The sequence below is a fragment of the Cajanus cajan genome, chromosome 2 (genome assembly GCF_000230855.2).
Source record: "Cajanus cajan strain Asha chromosome 2, NIPB_CcT2T_4, whole genome shotgun sequence".
Lineage (NCBI taxonomy): Eukaryota > Viridiplantae > Streptophyta > Magnoliopsida > Fabales > Fabaceae > Cajanus > Cajanus cajan.
In genome coordinates this window covers 2,808,467-2,829,252 of record NC_138518.1, presented here as the reverse complement: position 1 = coordinate 2,829,252, position 20,786 = coordinate 2,808,467, and the positions used below count along the sequence as shown (strand labels likewise).

At 31.2% G+C, this 20,786-nt stretch overlaps 2 protein-coding genes across 3 annotated transcripts; both read right to left on the bottom strand.

Moving 5' to 3' along the window:
* Positions 1 to 6,612: 6,612 nt before the first annotated feature.
* SAG101 (senescence-associated gene 101) lies at positions 6,613 to 9,602 on the bottom strand. 2 transcript variants are annotated; one of them, XM_020347168.3, is made up of 4 exons: positions 9,406 to 9,602; positions 8,987 to 9,329; positions 7,963 to 8,493; positions 6,613 to 7,832 (listed from the first exon to the last, which is right to left on the bottom strand). In XM_020347168.3, the coding sequence occupies exons 1-4, from the start codon at positions 9,420 to 9,422 to the stop codon at positions 6,921 to 6,923; spliced, it is 1,803 nt and encodes a 600-aa protein (XP_020202757.2). In that variant the 5' UTR covers positions 9,423 to 9,602; the 3' UTR covers positions 6,613 to 6,920. The 2 variants fall into 2 exon arrangements, with proteins under 2 accessions (XP_020202757.2, XP_020202758.2); XM_020347169.3 differs by having other exon boundaries at positions 6,613 to 7,829.
* An 8,736-nt stretch (positions 9,603 to 18,338) lies between these two features.
* Positions 18,339 to 20,522, bottom strand: LOC109788447 (Gibberellin-regulated family protein). The gene is made up of 4 exons (XM_020347175.3): positions 20,367 to 20,522; positions 20,208 to 20,240; positions 19,491 to 19,761; positions 18,339 to 18,807 (listed from the first exon to the last, which is right to left on the bottom strand). The coding sequence occupies exons 1-4, from the start codon at positions 20,418 to 20,420 to the stop codon at positions 18,623 to 18,625; spliced, it is 543 nt and encodes a 180-aa protein (XP_020202764.1). The 5' UTR covers positions 20,421 to 20,522; the 3' UTR covers positions 18,339 to 18,622.
* Between the last annotated feature and the right edge of the window lie 264 nt (positions 20,523 to 20,786).

Here is a 20,786-nt window from a genome sequence, read left to right as displayed (position 1 = left end):
ATCTCAATCTTTTTTCTTATATACGATGGAAAAAGTTTATGAAATATCTCTTTTATAAATAATATTTAATTTAATTTCATATTCAAATTAAATTAAATTGTAGTCCTCATAATTTCGTACAACACAAACACTTCCTTATATTAATTATATGAATCTAAACTTCTTCCTGGACCACACCGATCCTAAAGACAACACAAGTTTGATTAACATGACAACTTGTATATAAGTTTTGCTCATCACTCGATATTAAATACACTAGCAATTCAAATCACATATTCAGAGTGACTAGGCATGGCAACGGAACGGGGCAGGGCAGGGCGGGCGGGGCGGGTTTTACGTCCTCCGCCCCCGCCCCCGCCCCCGCTCCCGATCTCTGCCGGGAATAAAATCTAGGTCTCCATCCCTACCCCCGACGGGGTTCGGGTTTTCCCGCCCCACTCCCGCTCCTATTTTTTTTTTCTTTTTTTCTTTTAAATAAATTTGAACAATTTTAAAAAAAATAAAAGAAAAGTAAAATAATATAAATTTTTACATATAAATATTTATAATTTTGGTTTATATATATAAATAAATAAATTTTTAATATATTATTAAGCGGGGCAGGGACAGGGGCGGGGGCGGGGTGGGTATCAACATCTCCACCCTCGCCCCCGCCCCCGATTTTATCAATCGGGAAAAACCCGAACCCGATAAACACGAGTTTTCCCCATCTAAATCGGGGCGAGTTCGGACGGGTACCCACGGGGATGGGTTAGATTGACATGTCTAACAGTGAGGGATTCAAAAAATTTGTTAAGTGTGGACAATAAAATATTTTATATTATTTTTATTAAAAATATAATAATTTTTTGGAAATTATATTTTTATAGTAAATTTTTTAACATATTTTATTTTTATAAATTACATTTGTCTTATAAATAGAATAGTAATTTTTCCTTTTTCTCTTTTTGTCTTAGTTTATACTTAAGTGTTATTTTATCATTTTTATGACTTATTTAAGATTAGAGGAATTAAATGGTAAAAATTAATAGGATAAAAATAATACAATTATTAATTTTTTTTTTAGTGTCTTTTAAATTTCTATACTCATTTAAAATAAAAATGTTTTATGAGTGCAATGCTATTTTTTTTATAAGAGTAAATTTCTTTATTTAATTATATTTAAGTTTAAAAAAATTGTGTGACAATTACTCTCATTACTCTTAATGTAGATCCTCTCTTACCAACACACAATATATATATATATATACATGATCAAAGAGTTAAAAAAATAAAATAAAAAATTGAAAAACAACTTACATTAGTAAACTAAATTTTGACATCTTTAATGAGTAAAGAAGTAATAAATCTTTTAGCTAAAAAATACAATATATAATAATAATAAAAATAATAATAATAATAATAAATGAGGAGGAACCTACTTATTCTAAGAGTAAATTTTGATAAAATTATTTCACTTAATAATTCAAATTTTATATAAGTATTCAACCGTTCAATTAAAAAACTTTAATATATAAATAAAATTTAAAATAAAAATAAAAATTATTTGATACTTAGTTTGATTAATTTAAATTTATAGATAATAAAAAATATATTTTATATGTTATTTTGAATCTATCTAACGAAATATCATATAGTTTTTAAATTTTTTTAAAATTTTTAAATTTGATACATGCATTAAAAAATTTTAATTTAACAGTTGAATTTTTAAAAATTTAATATAAAATATTAGTTATTGAGTAAAGTAAATCTATCAAAACTTACTCTTGAAGTAAGTAAATTTTTTCCTATATTGAAATAATTTTGTCACAAAATAAAAACAATTAAACAACAAAATAAAATATTAATAAAATAATATATTTTATTATATTAGATATAATAGGATAATTAAAATATAATTACTAGTATATATTTTATAATACAAATAGTATTTTATAAAATAAAATAAAAAGAATGAAAAAAATTTAATGGGGGCAGCTGCCCCCATTGGTAATAACGTAAATCTGTGTCTGCATATTCATGATAAATTGAGATATTTTATATTTATATGTAAATTTTAAGAAATAAATTAAATAAAAAATTTATAAAATTTTGTTCCACTTTTGACAAATAAAATTTTATTATATTTTTTCCGAAATTATTTTAATTTTTATCAAATGATTTAAAATATTTGAACTAATATTTAGTAAAAAAAATGAATAAATTAATTACTTAAATTATCTATTTGTTAATAGCATACTTACTGTAAGGGGAAAAAAAGTAAAAGTGAAAAGAAAAAAATATTTTAAGTTATTTTTATTAATTTTAAAAATTAATTATATCAAAACAACTTAATTTAAAAAGTACCGTTGTAATTCCTTATGAAATATATAAAGGAGATGTTTTCTTTAATTTTCAAAATTTATATTCCTTTATTAAATATAAAGGTGTAAATCATAAATAAGAGAGAAGCCACTCATCATGCATCACTAAGTCCAATGACAATTAATTGAGTAGAACTATTAATCTGCATTAGAATTTTATATAAGATTTGGATGGTAAGAAGAATACATGCCTACAAATGCAGAAGATCTACCCTACTTTTAAGACATAATTAGTGAATTATTGTTATAAGGTTAATAGAACATTATCCCTATAATTTTATCCTAAATATTTTGATATTCTCAATAAATCTCCTGTAGAAATAAACGTGCAAGATCTTTTAAAAGAAAAACAATAAAACATACAAATACTCATCTCTCAAATAATTACTAAATTCGCCTTCAGTATTTCTCTTATGTTATTTTTGTCTTAGCCAAGGATATTAAGTGTAGAGGTAGAATTTGGATAAAAAATTTAAAAGAATTAAATTAATTTTTTTATATATAAATTAAATGTTTTACTAATTAAAAATATAATAAATTTTTTTATTTTTTTCTACTCAAAATAAATATATGTAATAATAAAATCTAAAAAATATTATCATTCACTAATCATTTTATAAAATAATCATACAAATATAATATTATATATATATATATATATATATATATTAGAAAAATTTGGGAGATCCGTGGCTCCTGTCACCAAGGTTCGCCCCAAGGTCCGTCCCTGTTAGGTGCGACCATAAGATTTTAAAAGTGACCTGTACATAGTTTTGGAAGAGAAGTTATATTTATAATTAACTTCCTAATTTTTTTTTAAATAAACTTTAAGACATAACTTCTATTTATATTGATAACTTTTTATAATTAATGGTTAAGATTTCTTAACAACTTTAATATGATAATTACAAATGATTCTTTAGAATTTTTTCAATGATTAACATATATTAAATGTAACGACCTGCCTGCCTGTCACACACAACTCAACCACCACAACACCACACAGAAAAGAACATACATATATCCAAATAAAGTATATATAATATGTCTAATTTGGGGCCTAAAGAAAATCAGTGTATAAAATACAGCCAAAAGTAGCCAAACTAGTGGCCAAAAACAACAAAACATCAAAAGAATAACTCCATCCGCCAGCTGCAGACCTGCCTCTTAACACCAATCTAACCCTACTCTGCTCTCATACAACGTATGATCATCGCAGTCCAAACCAAATGGAAACAACAAAGGGTAAGCTAGTGAAAAGAATCAACATATACACGTATAATTACAAGAATTATAATCAGCTACAGCTAACAGCATATCAACCAGCTTAACAACATCAACATATAATATATCACAACATACATCTCACATCATTCAGCAATAACAGCAATAAACAGCAATAAACACACAATGCGTCGTCACGCATATCAGCTCGAAGATCTCCTACAACAGCTCAGCCTTACGACCTACAACAGCTCAGCACAACATAAATCAACATTTATCAGCATTTTACAACATCTATCAGCATATAAAAGCATATAATAAACATCACATCCACACTCGGCACACTCATGATTGCGCCTGGCGTGGCCTAACCAGAGAGCATCAGGACTCAAACACGCCCGGCACAATTCCCATTGCGCCCAGCGTGCTAGGAGGCAGGGACCTCAAAAGGTCTCACAAGCCCGGCGTGCCAAACCCGCGCTCGGCGCAGGGTAGACAGAGACCTCCCCAAGGTCTCACGCCCGGCGCAATACCAATTGCGCCCAGCTTCACAACTGGCAGAGACTCCCAATGAGTCTCCATGCTTGGCGAGACAAGGTCACGCCCGGCACAGTACCAGAAATCCACAATCAATGTCACTTACTGATATCGCGCCCAGCGCGGTCCAACCACATCCGGCGTGGGCCATCTAGAGGCTCACATTTTCAAGCTCGCCCGGCGCAGACACCCTTGCGCCCGGCGGGCTTGCTCAGATGGAGTCCTCTGGTGGTCACGCGCTCGGCACCAAGAATTGTGCCCAGCGTGATACTCAGTAGCAACCCTCAAACTTCAAAAATTTCTTCAAAACCTGCATAATCAACCAGAAAATCCACATGCAATCGGCCCAAAACATCACATTTTTACCAAACAGCTCAAAAATATCATCTTTACCCACATGCAACCATAAACAATGAAAATCTCCAAATTTTCACCCAACCCCGAAAATCCCGAAAACGAGTTTTCTTCAATCTCAGCGAAAATCATCCAATCATCAAACCATCCATGAGTTACTAAACTCATTTTCACACAACCGGCATGAATCCTAGCTTCCCTTACCTCGGTACGAAGAAATTCGAGCTCCGGGAAGAGAAGAACGGAAGAGAATGAAGAAAAAGTTTGAACGAACGGAGAAGAACAAGCTTGAGCAACTAGAGAGGAGAAGAAGAGCTCCGAATCACCTACTCAGCAGCACCACCTTGAGACAGCAAGCAAAGAGGAAGAATGTAAATAGAGTGAAAAAGAGTTGAGAGTGAGTAAAGGAGAAAAAAGTTACGGGGTCTCACATTAAACCATTCTATATGCTATTTAAGAATTATTTTCTAAAAAATTCTTCTAGAATATGCTTCTAAAATTTGACCTTGACATGTTTCTAAAAATTAAATTTTTATTTTCACAAATAAATTTCAAAATCAAGTTTATATCTTATCAACACTAAACCATACATAAGGGTACATTGTTATAACTAAATTAAAAACTCACTTTCCTTCTTTCATTTCTTCATTTAAAATAAGTTTTAAAGCTAACGAATGTGGTATTTTGGTGATCGATCATGACTAATTTGCAAAGTTAAATAACTCAATTCAGAACAGTACAATAAGCTTGATCAGTCCAAAATTTTATATACAGGTGAAGGAAGCAATTAGAAGATTTTTCAAAATAAAATGAGCATAGGCTTATAATAATAATGACAAGGGAAAGGAGGAGATATAAGTACCTCGAGTTCTCATAATGTGGTAACAGAGAAACGTGGTACAGAAATTCGAAGTGACGGAAATTCTTCTCCCTGAGAGCAGTAGATGAAATCAAATCTGTTTGAAATGATGTCTGTATAATAGGACTTGATAACATCCCATGATTTATGAAGAAGAACAGAGTTTGTCCAACAAGGAAGGAACAGTGTTTCAGTTATCACATACAATGCAGACTGGCTCATGGTGCTTCAAAATGTAGAAGGACAAATTTTATTGATCAATGATGAGCATGAAGTCATTCAATGATTGAGGCCATTGTAAACACTTGAATAAAGTAAGTCACTTGAAAATTATTTGATTATTATTCGATCTAAAATATATCTTACATTAATTATTATTTTTAACAAAATATATAATTAGTTAAAAAAGAGATATTTAATTTTCTAAAAAATTTAAATATATAAAATTTTGGTAGTACACAATTAACATTCATTACTTATTAGAAATATTAAAAAAAATACAAATTAGTCTTAATAATAAATAAATGTCACGCATAATAGGTCATAAGTCAATAAAAAAAGTTTCTAAAAATATTTTTTTATTTTTCCGAAAAGTATTTTTAAAATATATTTATACTCTTTTAGAATGAACTGTCTAAGCATATTTCTAAAAAGTAATTTTCGAAAAAATAAATTTATTTCTCTTTGGGGAAACACTTTTGATTATATACATATTTTATCTTACGAAACTGATTTTTTTTCTTTCAGAAAATACTTTTTGAAAAAATATTTTTTTTCCTTCAAATTGAAGAGTGGGTATTAAAACATAGTTCCGAAAAATTCTTTCAAGAAGAATAAAAGTATACTTTTAAAAAATATTTAAAAAAAAACAAACTTATTTCTCTTCTGAAAAAGGAAAGTACTTTCTAAAAATATAATTTTCTTTTCTTTTAAAAAGTAGCTTCCGGTAATATATTTTCCCTCTTCCAAAAAAAATGTTTAAAAAACAAATAAATAAATGACACGGGTGATGTACTTAATAAATGGTGGTGTTTCTAACAAAAGCCTAATCATAGTACACTATCAGCCCGCTTATTTTTTACACGTTAATATGATAGTTACTTAGAAAAATTATACCAAATATAATTTTTAATTTTTTATTCAGAAATATAATTTTTAGTTTACTAACAGTATAAAAAGTTATATTCTTTTTTTAAAAGTTTTATACTGACAATACATATTTATTTAACTCATTATAAAATTTATATTAAAGATTCTAATCAGTAAACAGTGTAATGATCACAACGTAAAATCAGCGTATCAAAATTAAACTAATAAATCCCATATCTGTTGAGAAGTCCATTTCTCAAGAGTCTTCTAGATTAGGTTGATACTATGTAGCCTGCACCCATTACACTCAAAATAAATTTCCAAGAAGAATGCGAGCAAGGTTGGCAAACGAAAGACAATTGCAAGAGCTTCCAATATTACAACGCAAGGGAGGATATAACATACATTCCTACAGAGAAATATAAAAAGATTAAAATGGGTGCAGTGGGATGAAACCACAAATTATTGCACACTACTCAAACACACGGGGGCATTCACTGTACTTCAGGGAAAACATAAGTTCCCTCAGTATACTGAACATAATGACGAGGATTGCTCATGAAGCCTGCAAGTGCTGAATTATATGAAATGCCTTTAATTGCCTTATACTGATTCCACCAAGTCATGTAGCTGCTTTCCGTCAGGAAAATCTCTGGTGACACTTCAAATTTCATGAGCAACCCATAAACATACTCCTCGAAATCAACCAACTTCCTAGTTGCCTCTTCCTTCTCTTTCAGGCTAGATTGTACACTTTTCAACTCTTTGCACAAAAGGAGAGCCTCTTCAACATGTGCCCAAAAGCAAGAATCAAAGGTTAAAATTAATTCCACATTCGTTCTGTTTGTTCTGTTTGAATCGCCTGAATCTCTTCTCCTCCCTTCTTTCACCCACTCCTCCAACACTTTATAATGTTTAGATCTTTGGTTAGTGATATAATCTTTACCACCATTCGCGTAGTATTCAGCAATATCCAGGGGTTCAACCATTCTCCTGTAGTTAGTCCCCGCATAGAGCCAGCGTATGCGGAAAGCTGCACCTTCTCTCTGTGGTTTCATCTCTGCCTCCTCAACCATGTCTTTCCAGTAATTTGTGAGGTTTTTCTGGAACTTAACAGCATCTTGGTCACTTGTTGAGACACTCCTCTTGTAGCTGTCATAGTACCCAATATCTCGATTCTTGGAATCCTTCTTGTACCATTCAAGTTGGGCCATATCTCTCTTCATTACATTCAATTTCCTGGATGGATCAAATTTAATCTTCTTCTGGAAAATGAACTTCTCTTCCAGTTTTTGCATCTTTGTTACCAAAGTATTCACATCAATGTTATGTTGCAACTGACTAATATCCAGTGTTTCCATCTTTGTTGCCAAAGTATTATTATCAATGTTCTGCTGTTGTTGCTGCTGCCAAATCAATTTTAGACCATAGATTAGGAAAAATTTGATTCATCAAATACTAGTCTAATTACACATAACAAGTCTAATAAGGTTTACTAAAATACAAGCGTTTTAGAAATAAAGGATATTCAGCTACCTGCACATCGAATAATCCTAGTGCTGCCCACAACTGCAAACAGATACTTGCACGCAGTGAATTAGAAGTATTCAAGTCCTGCATCCGTGGGGTAAAGTCCTTGCAAATTGCTTTGCGATAGAGATTTTCCACAATGTTTCCATAATCTATGGGCTGAAATCCTTGATTTTGATGGCCGATTGAGACCACAAGAAGTTCCAAAACAGAAAGGGGATTCTCAAAACAAGTAGAATTTGTATCAGAACAGAAGAGAAATGTGCCAAAAGGCATGTAATCATCGGTGCCAGGCTTCAATTTCTTTGGCTGCGGGTCTTTGTAAGAGACCACGTGTAAAAAGCATGAACTCCATGTAGAACTACGTGATATGGCTTCTTGAAAACTTTTGTCACCGACAAGGGGAGAACCAAAGGTGATGCAGAGAGGGTGTTTCTTTCCTAAACCAGGGCTATCTAACAACAATAAAGTGAAGAGAGATGCAATTGGTCCTCCTAGACCATGACCAGTAACAATCAATCTGGGAGAGTCATTAATCTGCATCAGAAATATGATTATAGGGGCTTAGAGGAAGAACAATAAATGCCCTTGGAAAAAAGAAACAAAGAGTGTGTTGGATTTCTATTTTCATTTTAGTTTTCAAAACAATAAAGAAAACAAACATATACACCAAACTCATGTCTCACACATGCAACACCACTCCTTAAAATCCTAAAACTCCATACATCAATTGAATTGTCATATAACCATCCATTGCATACCAAACTCGAATTTTGATTGGACATGCGCAACAATAGTGCATATGGTAATATATCTAAGTTTTGTCTTTCTAACTAGTTCATAGTTTTGGACAGACAAACAGTTTAGTAAACTCATACAAATCTCCACATTTGCAGCACAAAATTTTCCATGCAGGTCAACTCAAAAGTGCAATTTAGTATCCAAAAGAGTCTACTACGCTTCAGCTCGCAATTTTTCATATCAAAATCAAAGAACAATGAAAGGTAGAGAAGTAGAAGTAAGCAAATACCTGGGATTTCAACTCATCAAGCCTCTCAATATTTTCAGATAAGAGCGAAACCGCAGAGGCGTTAACCTTAAAATCCAGAATTTTCTTGTTACACAGAAACTCAAAGCGGCGGAAATTTTTCCCCCTGAGCTCAGAAAAAGAAACCAAACCCGGTTCAAGATGGAAATCCGGTTCGACCTGAAACGCCAGAACCGTCAAATCCGAAGCCGGTTCTTGATAGAGCTTCCAGGACAAGGCTCGACTCCCGACGATGGCTTCGACAGGAGAAGAGATAACGCCCCACGTGTTGAGAAGAAGGCCAGAGCTTGCAACAAACGGCGCTTGCACGAGTCCAGAGCTAAATCTGCAGCCACAACAAAGAAAAGGAGTTACTATGCGAATGAAATTCCAGCAAAAGGAAGGTTTAATTTGTGGCATACTGTTGAGGAAGAGTCATGGCGGTTGCGAGGGTAAGGAAGCTGAAGAGTGAGGATGAAGATGAAGGTTGTGAAGAGGTTTGGGTTTATTAAAAGGGAAGACCAAGACTCTGAGCCTGAGGCATGGACTTGAGAAACTCTGAGGAAAGGCATAGGAAAAAGGAGAATGCATTGCAAAGAAAAGAATTGGGAATTTGCATGTCACCCATACGCGTCAACTTTATTTAACACTATTGTCCTTGCCAACTCATCCATTCACATTTAAATCTTTTTTCCAAAAATTTAAAAATATAAATTTAAAAATTATTTATAATATTTTTAAAATTTTAAAAAAAAATCACAAATATTTATGAATATTTATAAACACTTCATAGGTAGTCACGCAAGTAGACATAAAATACAAAACAAATTTTTAGCCAACAGAACAAGTTGGGATATCCTAGTACCCATTTCCATCCCTGGTGGCTGGTTCCCACCTACTCCAATTAAAAATGAACCTTCACTGTAATTGCAATAAATTGACGATCGTAGCTAGAAAATGTCCTCCAACAGTTATTAATTAAAAGGACGTGGGAGGTTTTCGTGGAAACTAAGTTTGGGTGAAAAATACAAGTAATGTAATTTCTTTATGTGTTTTTTTTTTTTTTTTTTTTATGTTTTCTTACACAAGATTTATTATTCAGATGATTTTGTGATTCCTCTTACTTGTTTTTCATTCGGTTAAGAGAAAACAAAATAAAATATAAAAAAGTTGCAGGGGGAAACAGGGAAAAATGAAAATTTGTTACTTAAATTGTCTTCGCTTCCTCTTCAACCAAATAATATAGCTTTTTAAATAAATAAATAAATAAAAATCTTCCTTATTTTCTTTATCTCCATCCAAACTAATTATTTATTTAGAAAAATTCCAGTAAAATCACCTAGTAAAAGACATCAAAATCAAATATGTAAACTGTATTGCTAATATTATTGCAGATGGCCCACTGAAATTGACAATATGCTTATTAAATTCTTATTAATATAATATTTACATATTTTAATGTGAAAAATATATATTACAAATTAAGATAAAGATGGGCACAAAGCTCCTTACACAAGTTTGGAGGCCCATTTCTCGGTATTAGTTCTGGGCCTTTTCAAAATCTTATGAACTCTTTCTTTGTTGTCATTTCAAAAGGCTCGTCATCATATACATATACCTCTTCTTTTCTTTTTTTTAATAAATATACTTTTTTTTTCTTTTTTAAAAAAATAAATTCTTAAATATCTTTAATATTTTTATTTTTTATTTTATGTCTCCACCTTTTAAGGTATAAAGTTAGAGACATAAAATTAAAAAAAAAAAAATACAAGTTTTTAGACATATTGTAATTTTTCTTGGCAAAAGTCCAGTTTAACCCTGAGGAGAAAGATATAAAGTCTCTTTTAAAAATTGAGTTTCATAAATTCATTCTTAATAGTCTTCGAGGCATAAACTAAAGAGAGAAGTTCTAGAATTCTAAGTCTTTCTTTCTTATTTCTAGCGTTGCCAAGATCATAGTTGGGTAATTGGGTGGTGATTTGAAGTTCGTAACTAAGGATTATCATCGTGATTGTGTTGGTGCAAAGCTTTTGGAGTTCTCGAAGATCCTTCTTCTTCATCTTCCTTGTTTCACTTCGAATCTAGGGGAAGGGAAACTATACTTTTAAATTTTTGTTGGATTATTTCCGGTTGCATGTTGGTTTATTGCATGATTTCGTGGTTGCATGATGAAATCCTAAGTTGTGAACTGAGGTATGTTGAGTTTTCATACTTTGGAGCATGTTGGGTTGGATATTAGTGAGTTGGTGGTTTCTTAACCGATTATTGTTGCATGTTGTTAATTTGTTGATCAAAGAGTTATTGATGATGTATATGAATGATATATTGTGTTGCATGTTGGAATTTTTTTGAATTTCAGGTGGTTTGAGCCAATTTGAAATTTTTTTTAGTGTAGAACTCATCATCATGTCAAACTCACCTTCATGGCATTGGGCATGGCTCAAATTAAGGGTCTTTTGTCTAACTCGTGTTGGGTGCAAAATTGGTGACATCGAGTGTGAGGAGAGAGAAAAACCTCTCACTTGGTCATGCCAAGCATGGGTTGTATGGCGTCCAACATGACCAAGACATAACTCTCTACTTGAGTGAAAACTTGTGCCAATGGAATGACATCGAGTGCGAGGAGAAAGAATCATCTTTATCTAAATTGGGGTCGACATGGGTTTATCCACGCCAAGTGTGATTGTCCCAAGGGATCTTTAATCTCCTCCATGTTGAGTGCGAGTTAATGGCTCTCAACGTAGGCGAGACTAAGAGTTCTTTATCACAATGACGTCAAGCGTAGGGTAGATGGTGTTGGGCATGAGTTGCTTTATGAAGACTTGTTGTTTGATTGAGAAAATGTTGAACATGGATAGGTTAGGTGAATCTACATGTTGTATGTCGATTAATGTTGATGGTTCCATATTCATTGATATAAAATAATGCATATAAATAAATAATTGTTGAATTGTTGAGACATTAATACTAAGAATGTTTTAAGCATTTAGTCATGTTGTGGTGATTAACTATTGAACTATAAAGGTGATGATGCTAAGACTGCTTAAGGCGTTTAGGCATTAGGATGTGTTGTATTGATCAACTTAGGACTAAAGGAGAGGGTATTTTTGAAAGTTGAATATCTCATTATGTGGATATTAGTTTGATACTTTCTGAGCCCAATTGTTGAAAAACTTTTCCTAAGTAGTTGACTCTTGAAATGGATAGTTAAGTCTCCTCTAGGACTTTAGTTGATGTGGTATGTGGACCAGGTCAAAGTATATTAGTTATAAGTGACCACAGTATAGGGGTCAGGTCGAGCTATATTGATTACAAATGACTAACCGAGTAAGGTACAAGGTTGAGGGCTTAGTCCCTAACTGAGTACTAGAAGGGCGTAGTATTTGAAAGGTAGTCAGCGAATTAAATCCATAGGGGACTTAGTTATGCAAGCTAATGACGTGGTAAGCTCACACCCAAGTAGTTTTGTCTTAACAGAAATACTAGACTTCATAGTTTAAGTGACGAAATTCAAGAAACCATGTTGTTATATATTAGTATCCAAATTGGTTGTTGATATAGTAGGTGTAAAAAGATCACGTTAGTTTCATAAGGTCAAGTCAATTAGACTACTCACCTATGTGGAATTTTTTGTTGAATGACATGGTTGTGGTGTAAGTCTGGAATGATTAAGTTGTTTATCCTTCAAAGTTGTTGATGTCATGTTGACGTGTTATTGATATGTTGTTATGTTGTAAGACATGATGTGATTTTTGTTGTATGGTTTACATGTTACTAATTGGTAGTATAATTATATTTGCCTTTTATACTTGTATGATTATCCTTTTGAATACTAGCTTACCTTTCCATGGTTTCTTTTTCGTGGTTGGACTGTGATAATTATGTTTACATAGGAGTAGGACATGATTAGGCTAGAGGAGTTTGGCGAGTTGAGGGTCATGTTAGATGGCAATGTAACTTGATGTTACCTTTTTATAGTTTTGTAGAGTTGCCTGACTGACAACCTAGGTTTACATTACAATTGTTTTGGATTACTATATATACATACATATGTATAGGATATGTGGTTGTTTAGTTGAGGAATATTTCTTTTGGTTGGTTTATCCTTATGCATATATTTATATTTTTACATGTACCTCCTAGGAATTGTTTGTATGTTCACCATAGGTAGTTGTGTATGTTTTCACTGCTAGTAGTTGATTCGTTACGTGTATGGATCATGGCGGATTGCTACATTTGAGACGTAGAATTGGTGTACAACAATGTTATAGATGCATGCAACTTCCCTGATAATGTTGAAGGTGTCAAGCTAGACGAACGTTTTTTCTTCGAGTACTTCCTCCCCTAGAAAGTACAACATTAAATTTAGTGCTCTAAAAAATACTTAAATAAAACATTAATTTTAATGTTTCAAAAAAATACTTTCAAAAATAGTGAAATTTGTGTTTTGAAAAGTATTTTTAGAATTTTTTTACACACTTTCATAAAGTACATTTTAGACCACTAAATTTACTATTTTGAAAAAAAACTTTCCAAAATTATGTAAAACAATACACTTTCAAAAAATACTTTCTAAAATAGTAAAATTAGTGTTCCAAAAAAAACTTTCTATAATAGCTTGGACACACCAAAATAAAAGAGATTTATACATGTGTGAGATTATGCAGTTGATGATGACTTAAATGAAATAATTTGTAATACCTATACCAACAAGATGCATCTTTTTGGTAGCTCATTACATAAGAATTTCACAGTTAAGTGTATTTGACTTAAAACAATTTAGCGATGGATAATCTTCTAGAAAGTTTCCCAGAAAGTGTGCAAGTGAGGACAAAGTATGTTGAAAAAGTTTTATGTTGGTTTGTTTGGTTATTTGTTGATCCTAAAATATGACAAATATCTTTAAAATGGCTACCCACGGAGGATTCTGACCAGGGAGGAGTTGTGTAAAGCGTCAAAGTGTAAAGTGTCATGGAGTTGAGTCATTGAGATGTCAAATTTAAGGATTGTTATAAAGGGTTTCAAACTAGGTCTTCTCTCATAGTACGGTATGATTCAAGGACAAACCAAGCAAAATATGGTGGACTTGTAATTACTCAAACACACTAGAATGAGAAGGATTTAGATATTTGCACGTGTGAGATTGTATAGTTGAGAATGACTTAAAGGAAATGATTTGTACTACATATTCTAACAAGATGCATCTACTTTTTGGTAGCTCATTATATAAGAATTTCACAACTAAGCAAGTTTGGCTTGGAGCGATTTAGGGATGAGTGACTTTCTGAGACGTTTTCCAAAAAGTGTATGAATGAGGATAAAACACATTGAAAAGTCTTATGTTGGTTTGTGAGGTCATTCGTTAATCCTAAAAGCATATGGACATCTCAAAAATGGTTACCGATAGAGGGTTTTGACTGATAAGGATTCTGAACAAAGAAAAGTTGTGAGAAGTGTCACCGTGTGAAGTGTCATAAACTAGTATAGTTGCTGAGATGTCAAATTTGAGAAGTATTACACTTTTTAGAACTGTGTTGTTTTACATAATTTTGAAAATTTCCTTATGAAACAGTAAATTTAATGTTCTAGAAAGTAATTTTTGAAAGTATGTAAAAATACAATTCCAAAAAATACTTTCAAAAAAAACTAATTTCACTATTTTAGAATATTAAAATTAATGCTTTGGAAAGTATTTTCTGGCATACTAAATTTATTGTTGAGGTTTCAAGAAGTGTGAAAAGGGAGGAAGTGTTCGAAGAAAAAACGCGCGTTTGACTCAGCACCTTCAATACTATTGAAAAAGTTGCATGTGTCTACATCGCCGTTGCGCACCAATTCTACAATCTGAGTGTGTGTGAAAACTAGAGAAAAAAAAAAAAAAGACAAAGAAGAGAGTAATGTGAAAATCAAAAAAATTAAAATGACCTATTAAAATAAGGGAAGAGCAAGGAAAAAACAAATAGATGCATGTGAAAATTAAAAGGGAGAATGAAGGAAGTGCGTAAAAAAGAGAAAATACTAAATTGAACGTTAGAAGTGTAAAATTAAAAAATTAGAGAATAAAAAAGATTAAAATATTTTATAATTTTTTTAACAAAAAAAGGAAGTGAACTTATTATAAAAAAAAATGTATATGTCATTACTCATGAGCCTTTCAAAATCGTAATTTGGTCGTATTAGATAATTTGATCCATTCTGTTTGGAAACATCAATCAGCCCATTTCACTCAAGAACGTTCAAAAAAGACCAAATGTTATACAAGTAAAATGGCATCAAATTAAAAACAATATTTATAGTCAGAAAATAAATTGAATAAGTTTAAAAATTAAATATCCAACGAGGATCAAATACAGGGAAAAGGAATGGTGGTCTCTCCCATCACCAATCAAAGTTCAATTAAATATTCATATTTAATATTCGATTGTGTCACATAGAAAATGAAAATGAAAACTTAAATTTTTCTCTCTTTTATTCATTTTCTTCTCTTTCAATTTTTGGTCCCATCTAACTGGACATTGATTGTCCTTTCATTTTCGGCCTCATTCGTTTCAAAGTATATATTGTATTCTCACTTTATTGATAGTATTTTACAACTTCATTTGATTAAAACATTCAAAAATAACTAATATCTTTAATAAATAAAAAGTCAGTAAAGTAACAACTATTTCAAATGGACTCTAAAAATTACTCTTTTTAATTAAAATTTTAAATTAAGATAAAATATGACTTCATACAAATTTTTATAAAATGATACACGAAAGAAGTTAAATAATTATCAACTATATCGCCCTTTCTAATGGAAAATGACTTTACTAACTAGATCACCGTTTAGAACATTCACAATGTGGAATCCTAAACCCTGAAAGTTACTGTGAAGATCTGTCTGGCTTGCATCTCATGTTGAGCTTAATTTTTGTTAAGCATCTTATGTTTATATAAGCACAAGAACTTCTATACTTTTTTAATTAAAAATTATGGAGAAAAGAGAGATATTAGAAGAGGTTGAAAAATGTCTATCAAAAACTCAACTCTTTTTTAAAATAGTGAAGTAGTAACAAGATTGTAAAAGAGCAAACAAAGAGAAAAAGTATGAAGAACATATAGGTGTTTTTATACTGGTTCGTCTCAACCATTGAGACTATGTCCAATTTTTGATCAATCTAATGAAGTTTTACTATCTTTTACAAAGATACAAATATTCTTTCATAAGTCATTTCTAGTTCAACCTAAGTATTTTTTGACTTATCTCTTCAAACAATTACCTAAGTATTCTTTGAGCACAAAGTCTTTTCAAGCTTCAAATAACTAAGTATTCTTTTACATTCAAGTCTCTTAAGACTTTAACAATCAAATATTATTTTATATTCAAGTCTCTTCGGGCTCTAACAACCAAATATTCTTTTACAGTCAAGTCTTTCTAGACTCAAAACAATAATAAAAAGTTAAAGTTTGGTAAGCTAACAATATTGTTTCATCTTATTATCAAGACCTGATACAACCAGTTAAATACAAGGTTTTTTCATCAAAAGAAATGTACAATAATGTTCATGTAAATCTATCTCTCACTTCTTTATGACTCTTCAAGCTTCTTTAGTAGGTATTTCATGAAAATGATCATTGCAAATCCTTGAGCGTGTCTCACAAGCTTGTTTCGTCTGTTTTCATCTTTATTTAATATAGAGAAAAGTGTTTGTTGATGTATTAAATGTTTGTATTTAATGCGTTTAACCAAATTGTTATTTCTTATCTAATCAATGAAGATATTTATCACTTTTTAGATACCAAAAGAGAAGAATTTTGAGTTCAATCCGGAATAACTTCTTATAATTTTTCGTTCTTTGTGGGGTATGCTATTTTTTTTTATACAAAAAACATGTCTTTAGCTCTAATAGTGAATTGTGAGTACCAAATAAACTATATTTTCGATCTTTGAAGAATCATGTGAAAAAAAAATGATTTTGTTATCGATCATCATAAATGATATAAGTTAAGAACATATGTCTTACAGGTGAATTGTTTCGTCTACGAGACTTAATATCAAAATATCTAAATGTCTTAATCAAATCTTCTTATAAATATTTGTCATATGTTTAATATCATTAAAACTTAAAATTCTAAGAAATTTAAGATATTTTTTGATTAAAAAAAATTAAATTTATAATATATTTTTAAATGTTATACAATAAAATTTTCTAAAGAAAGCTAACATTATACAATGAAAATAAACATTATATTTTAATGTTATAAAATTATTTTTTTAATATAATTTTAAACACCAATATTTGTATAAATTAATACCTGTATAAATAGGATTCATAGTATTTTTTTTCTCACCAACTTCCTAATTTTCTTCTTCTCTTTCACACTTTGTCTCTTATAATCTCTTCTTAAGCTACTTTTATTAACTCTCAATTATTATTATTTTATTTGTTTTCACGTAATGAAATTAAATCAAAATCAATTCAATCCTTATTTTAATTATGCATTTTTTTTTTAATTTTTTAATTTTTATATTATCGTAATAACATAATTTTAATTGCCTTCATTATTTTAAATAAATTTTAATATAGTTAAATATTTATTTTTTATTTTATGTCATTAAAAAAATATTTTGCAAAATAGTAGAATAAAAACTCTCTTAATGTATAATTTAATATAAAAAATTAAGTTTATAAATAAATTATTAATGATACATAAAAATGTAACATTTTTTGTGAGATCCATTTAAAAATTGAAAAGAGATGCTTATATGATAAATAAATAAAAATAAATAATGCGTACACATAAATCTCACTTTAGCACCAAAAGAAGAAATCTCCATTGAAAATCAACTTACAAACTTTAAAAATTACTTTCTAACAGTTATATATTCTCAATCAATTATTTTTTAATTCACCATATAATTTCCCCATTTTTCATAACCTACCATTTCTTCTTGTTGGTAATACCAAGTATAAAAACTTCATTAGAAAAAGAGAGAGAGAGAGAGAACTTATGAACTATCCGCCCCTATAATTTTATATCATTCATATTGATTTATATTTCACCAAATGAGTTCACCTTTTCTTTTTAAGCAACCATTATTCCCAAGGTAACTTGCTCATACATACGACTGCTCCAATGCCACATGGAAATTGTTTCCTTTTATAGCTCAAGTTACCATCGTTGAAACATAGTGCATTAATTCAAGGCATTCACTTTTGCTTTTCTAATTACAATTCAATGAAGGCATTCTGAGAGTGGTAGATGGCATGGTTTAATATTGCGACCCCATGGCTGAATCCATGCCAACAAAAGGACAAGTCAAGAATATCTCCCCCACCTAACAATATCTCAAAAAGCTGTGCCCAAAAAGGAATCAAATTTAACGAGGGTCATATTCAAATTAAATTGTAGTCCTCATAATTTCGTACAGCACAAACACTTCCTTATATTAATCATATGAATATAAATTTCTTCCTGGACCACACCGATCCTAAAGACAACACAAATAGTGTTGACTATTTTGATTAACATGACGACTTGTATATAACTAATGCTCATCACTCGGTTATTAAATACACTAGCAATTCAAACCACATAATCATTCAAACTTGATTACTTAAACAAAAGCTTAGGTACTACTAGATATGCATGCATCTATGGGCACTTGTATTTGTTGCCGTGAGTCAACATGTCAGTGTAACACTTCCCACACTTTTCCCTGTTACCATAAGTTCCAGGAGGGACACATTTGCATCGGTCACAACATGTCATGCATGCTCTCATGCACAATCTCTTCCTTGAGTGCAATTGGCACCTGTAATCACATAGTGGAATGCAATCTGCCCACAAAAAAGTTGTAGAAAAACAAAAGACATTGTATCATTAATTAATCAGATCTCACTAATCCACACTTAATTTAAAACAATTTAAACACTAACAATTGAGACAATGGTTCTCTCACATCCATCATTGGATTATAGAACGGATAACAATGACAAAAAAGTGGAGACGGATAACAAGGACAAAAGAAAAAGTAAGGGTTAAATAATTTTCAGATCTCTCTGTAATATATGAATTTTTTCATTTTAATATTTTTAAACTTAGTTTTGTCTGTCTTTGGATCTATAAGTATGTAGAAAGTTCTAACACCATTATAAATAAAAAAAAAATCTATTAACTTAAAAATAAAATAAAAAAATGAAAACTAAACGGTAGTAGCAGAAAATTTGACAAAACAAAAACACTCTACAGTAATCAAATCAGGAGAAACATTTAACAATATTAAAACCCCACATTACAGGATTAAAAAATTGTTTCAAAGTCCAAAAGATAATAATAACAAATAAAACAATAGACGTGATAAAATGAAAAGGAGAAAAATAAACAAAAGGTTTGAATATAAATATGACATTTGTGAAAAATCAAAATTATTACTAAGTTGAAAAAGGACTATTCATTTAATTACACATTTTTGTTCTTCCTCTACTACAATGCAAAGAAAAAATGTGGCATAATCACTTACCCTTCTTTGATTTCACCACAGGAGCTGGTGGGGATGGAGCAACAGGAGGGGACACAACTGGGGGTGATGGATATGTAGGTGGCTTCACAGTTGGAGGCTGAGAAGGGGGTGCTGGTGTTGGAGTTGGTGTTGGTGGCTTTACTACTGGGGATTGAGGAGGAGGCACCTTAGAAGGGGGTGTTGTTGGTGTAGTCACTGGAGGATAAGATGGTGATTTCACTGGAGGTGCAGGAGTTGGTGCCTTCACTGGTGGTGCAGGTGCAGGACTTGTCTGTGTCACAAAAACTAAGATGTAATCTACTGTATAACTAAATAATACAAGTTTTTTCTTTGGTTGGTTTAAGATATCTGTAGCCATGTGTCCAAAAAGATTGTACTTGTTAGTAAAGGAGTGAAAGTCATGAAAAAATTAAAAAATAGTGTGCTACATTTTTAAGTAGCACTACTCCATTTTGCTTGTTGGTGTCTACAAAAATGTTTTATACTTAAATTTTCTTCTTTATAAAACATTTTAATATTGAGCATATAGAAAGGATTAAAAGGCACATGTTATTGTCAACTAGTTTTCTTGCTAAAAAGATCATCAATAATGTTTGACAAAATTTAAACTTTGCAACAAGCTAGCTAGATTAGACTACTCTTGATTTAAGAAAGTAAACAAATCATACAGATCAGGACAAATATTAGAAGCGCAACTTGAGATCAAAGTGTACATACCACTATCTTGAGATCTTCATCATGGGAAAAAACCTGCATATGTGCACAAGGTGAATATTCATACTAAAGTAAGAAATACTTGAAGCAAGAAAACAACTTGAAATGCACTTTGTTATGTGAAAATGACCAGTGAGTGAAAAGCAAAATAGAAAAGTGTACCCTTGTGGTAACCACAAGAAAGATGGCCAGAAGAAGAATGGAATTGGAAGCCATTTCTGGAGCTGGGACCAGAAAGTGGGAGGAAGAGTGATGAATAGCTGGTTAGTGTTACTTACAGAAGCAACACAAGTAGTTGATGCATTATATAGAGGTCAAGGTGAGAAAAAGTTAAGCAGTGTGGCAGAAGAAAAGGACTTTGGTAATAGGGTGGTGAATTAATGCCTAGCTGTCACCTAGTTAAGTTAAACTGACTAAAACAGCTTCCACCCACGTGCCTCTAGCATTGTGTCTGCTAAACTAGCATTATCTTATGCCTAGCTAGTTCTTACAAAGAGTGTGTGCTGCCACTAATCTGTGAAGCTTAACACACAAGGCCTGTCTTTGAGAATTTGACTCCAATTACTACAGTGCATAGAAGTC

Bases quoted from the DNA above. Each gene is read 5' to 3' on its own strand.
- SAG101 (XM_020347168.3), bottom strand. The intron at 8,494-8,986 runs GTATTTGCTTAC...TTTCTGATGCAG, and splicing joins TTGATGAGTTGAAATCCCAG to ATTAATGACTCTCCCAGATT. The intron at 7,833-7,962 runs GTAGCTGAATAT...TTGATTTGGCAG, and splicing joins TAGGATTATTCGATGTGCAG to CAGCAACAACAGCAGAACAT.
- LOC109788447 (XM_020347175.3), bottom strand. From the start codon at position 20,420: ATGGCTTCCAATTCCATTCTTCTTCTGGCCATCTTTCTTGTGGTTACC. The intron at 20,241-20,366 runs GTACACTTTTCT...GCACATATGCAG, and splicing joins TTCTTGTGGTTACCACAAGG to GTTTTTTCCCATGATGAAGA. The intron at 19,762-20,207 runs GTATGTACACTT...TTTGTGACACAG, and splicing joins ATGAAGATCTCAAGATAGTG to ACAAGTCCTGCACCTGCACC.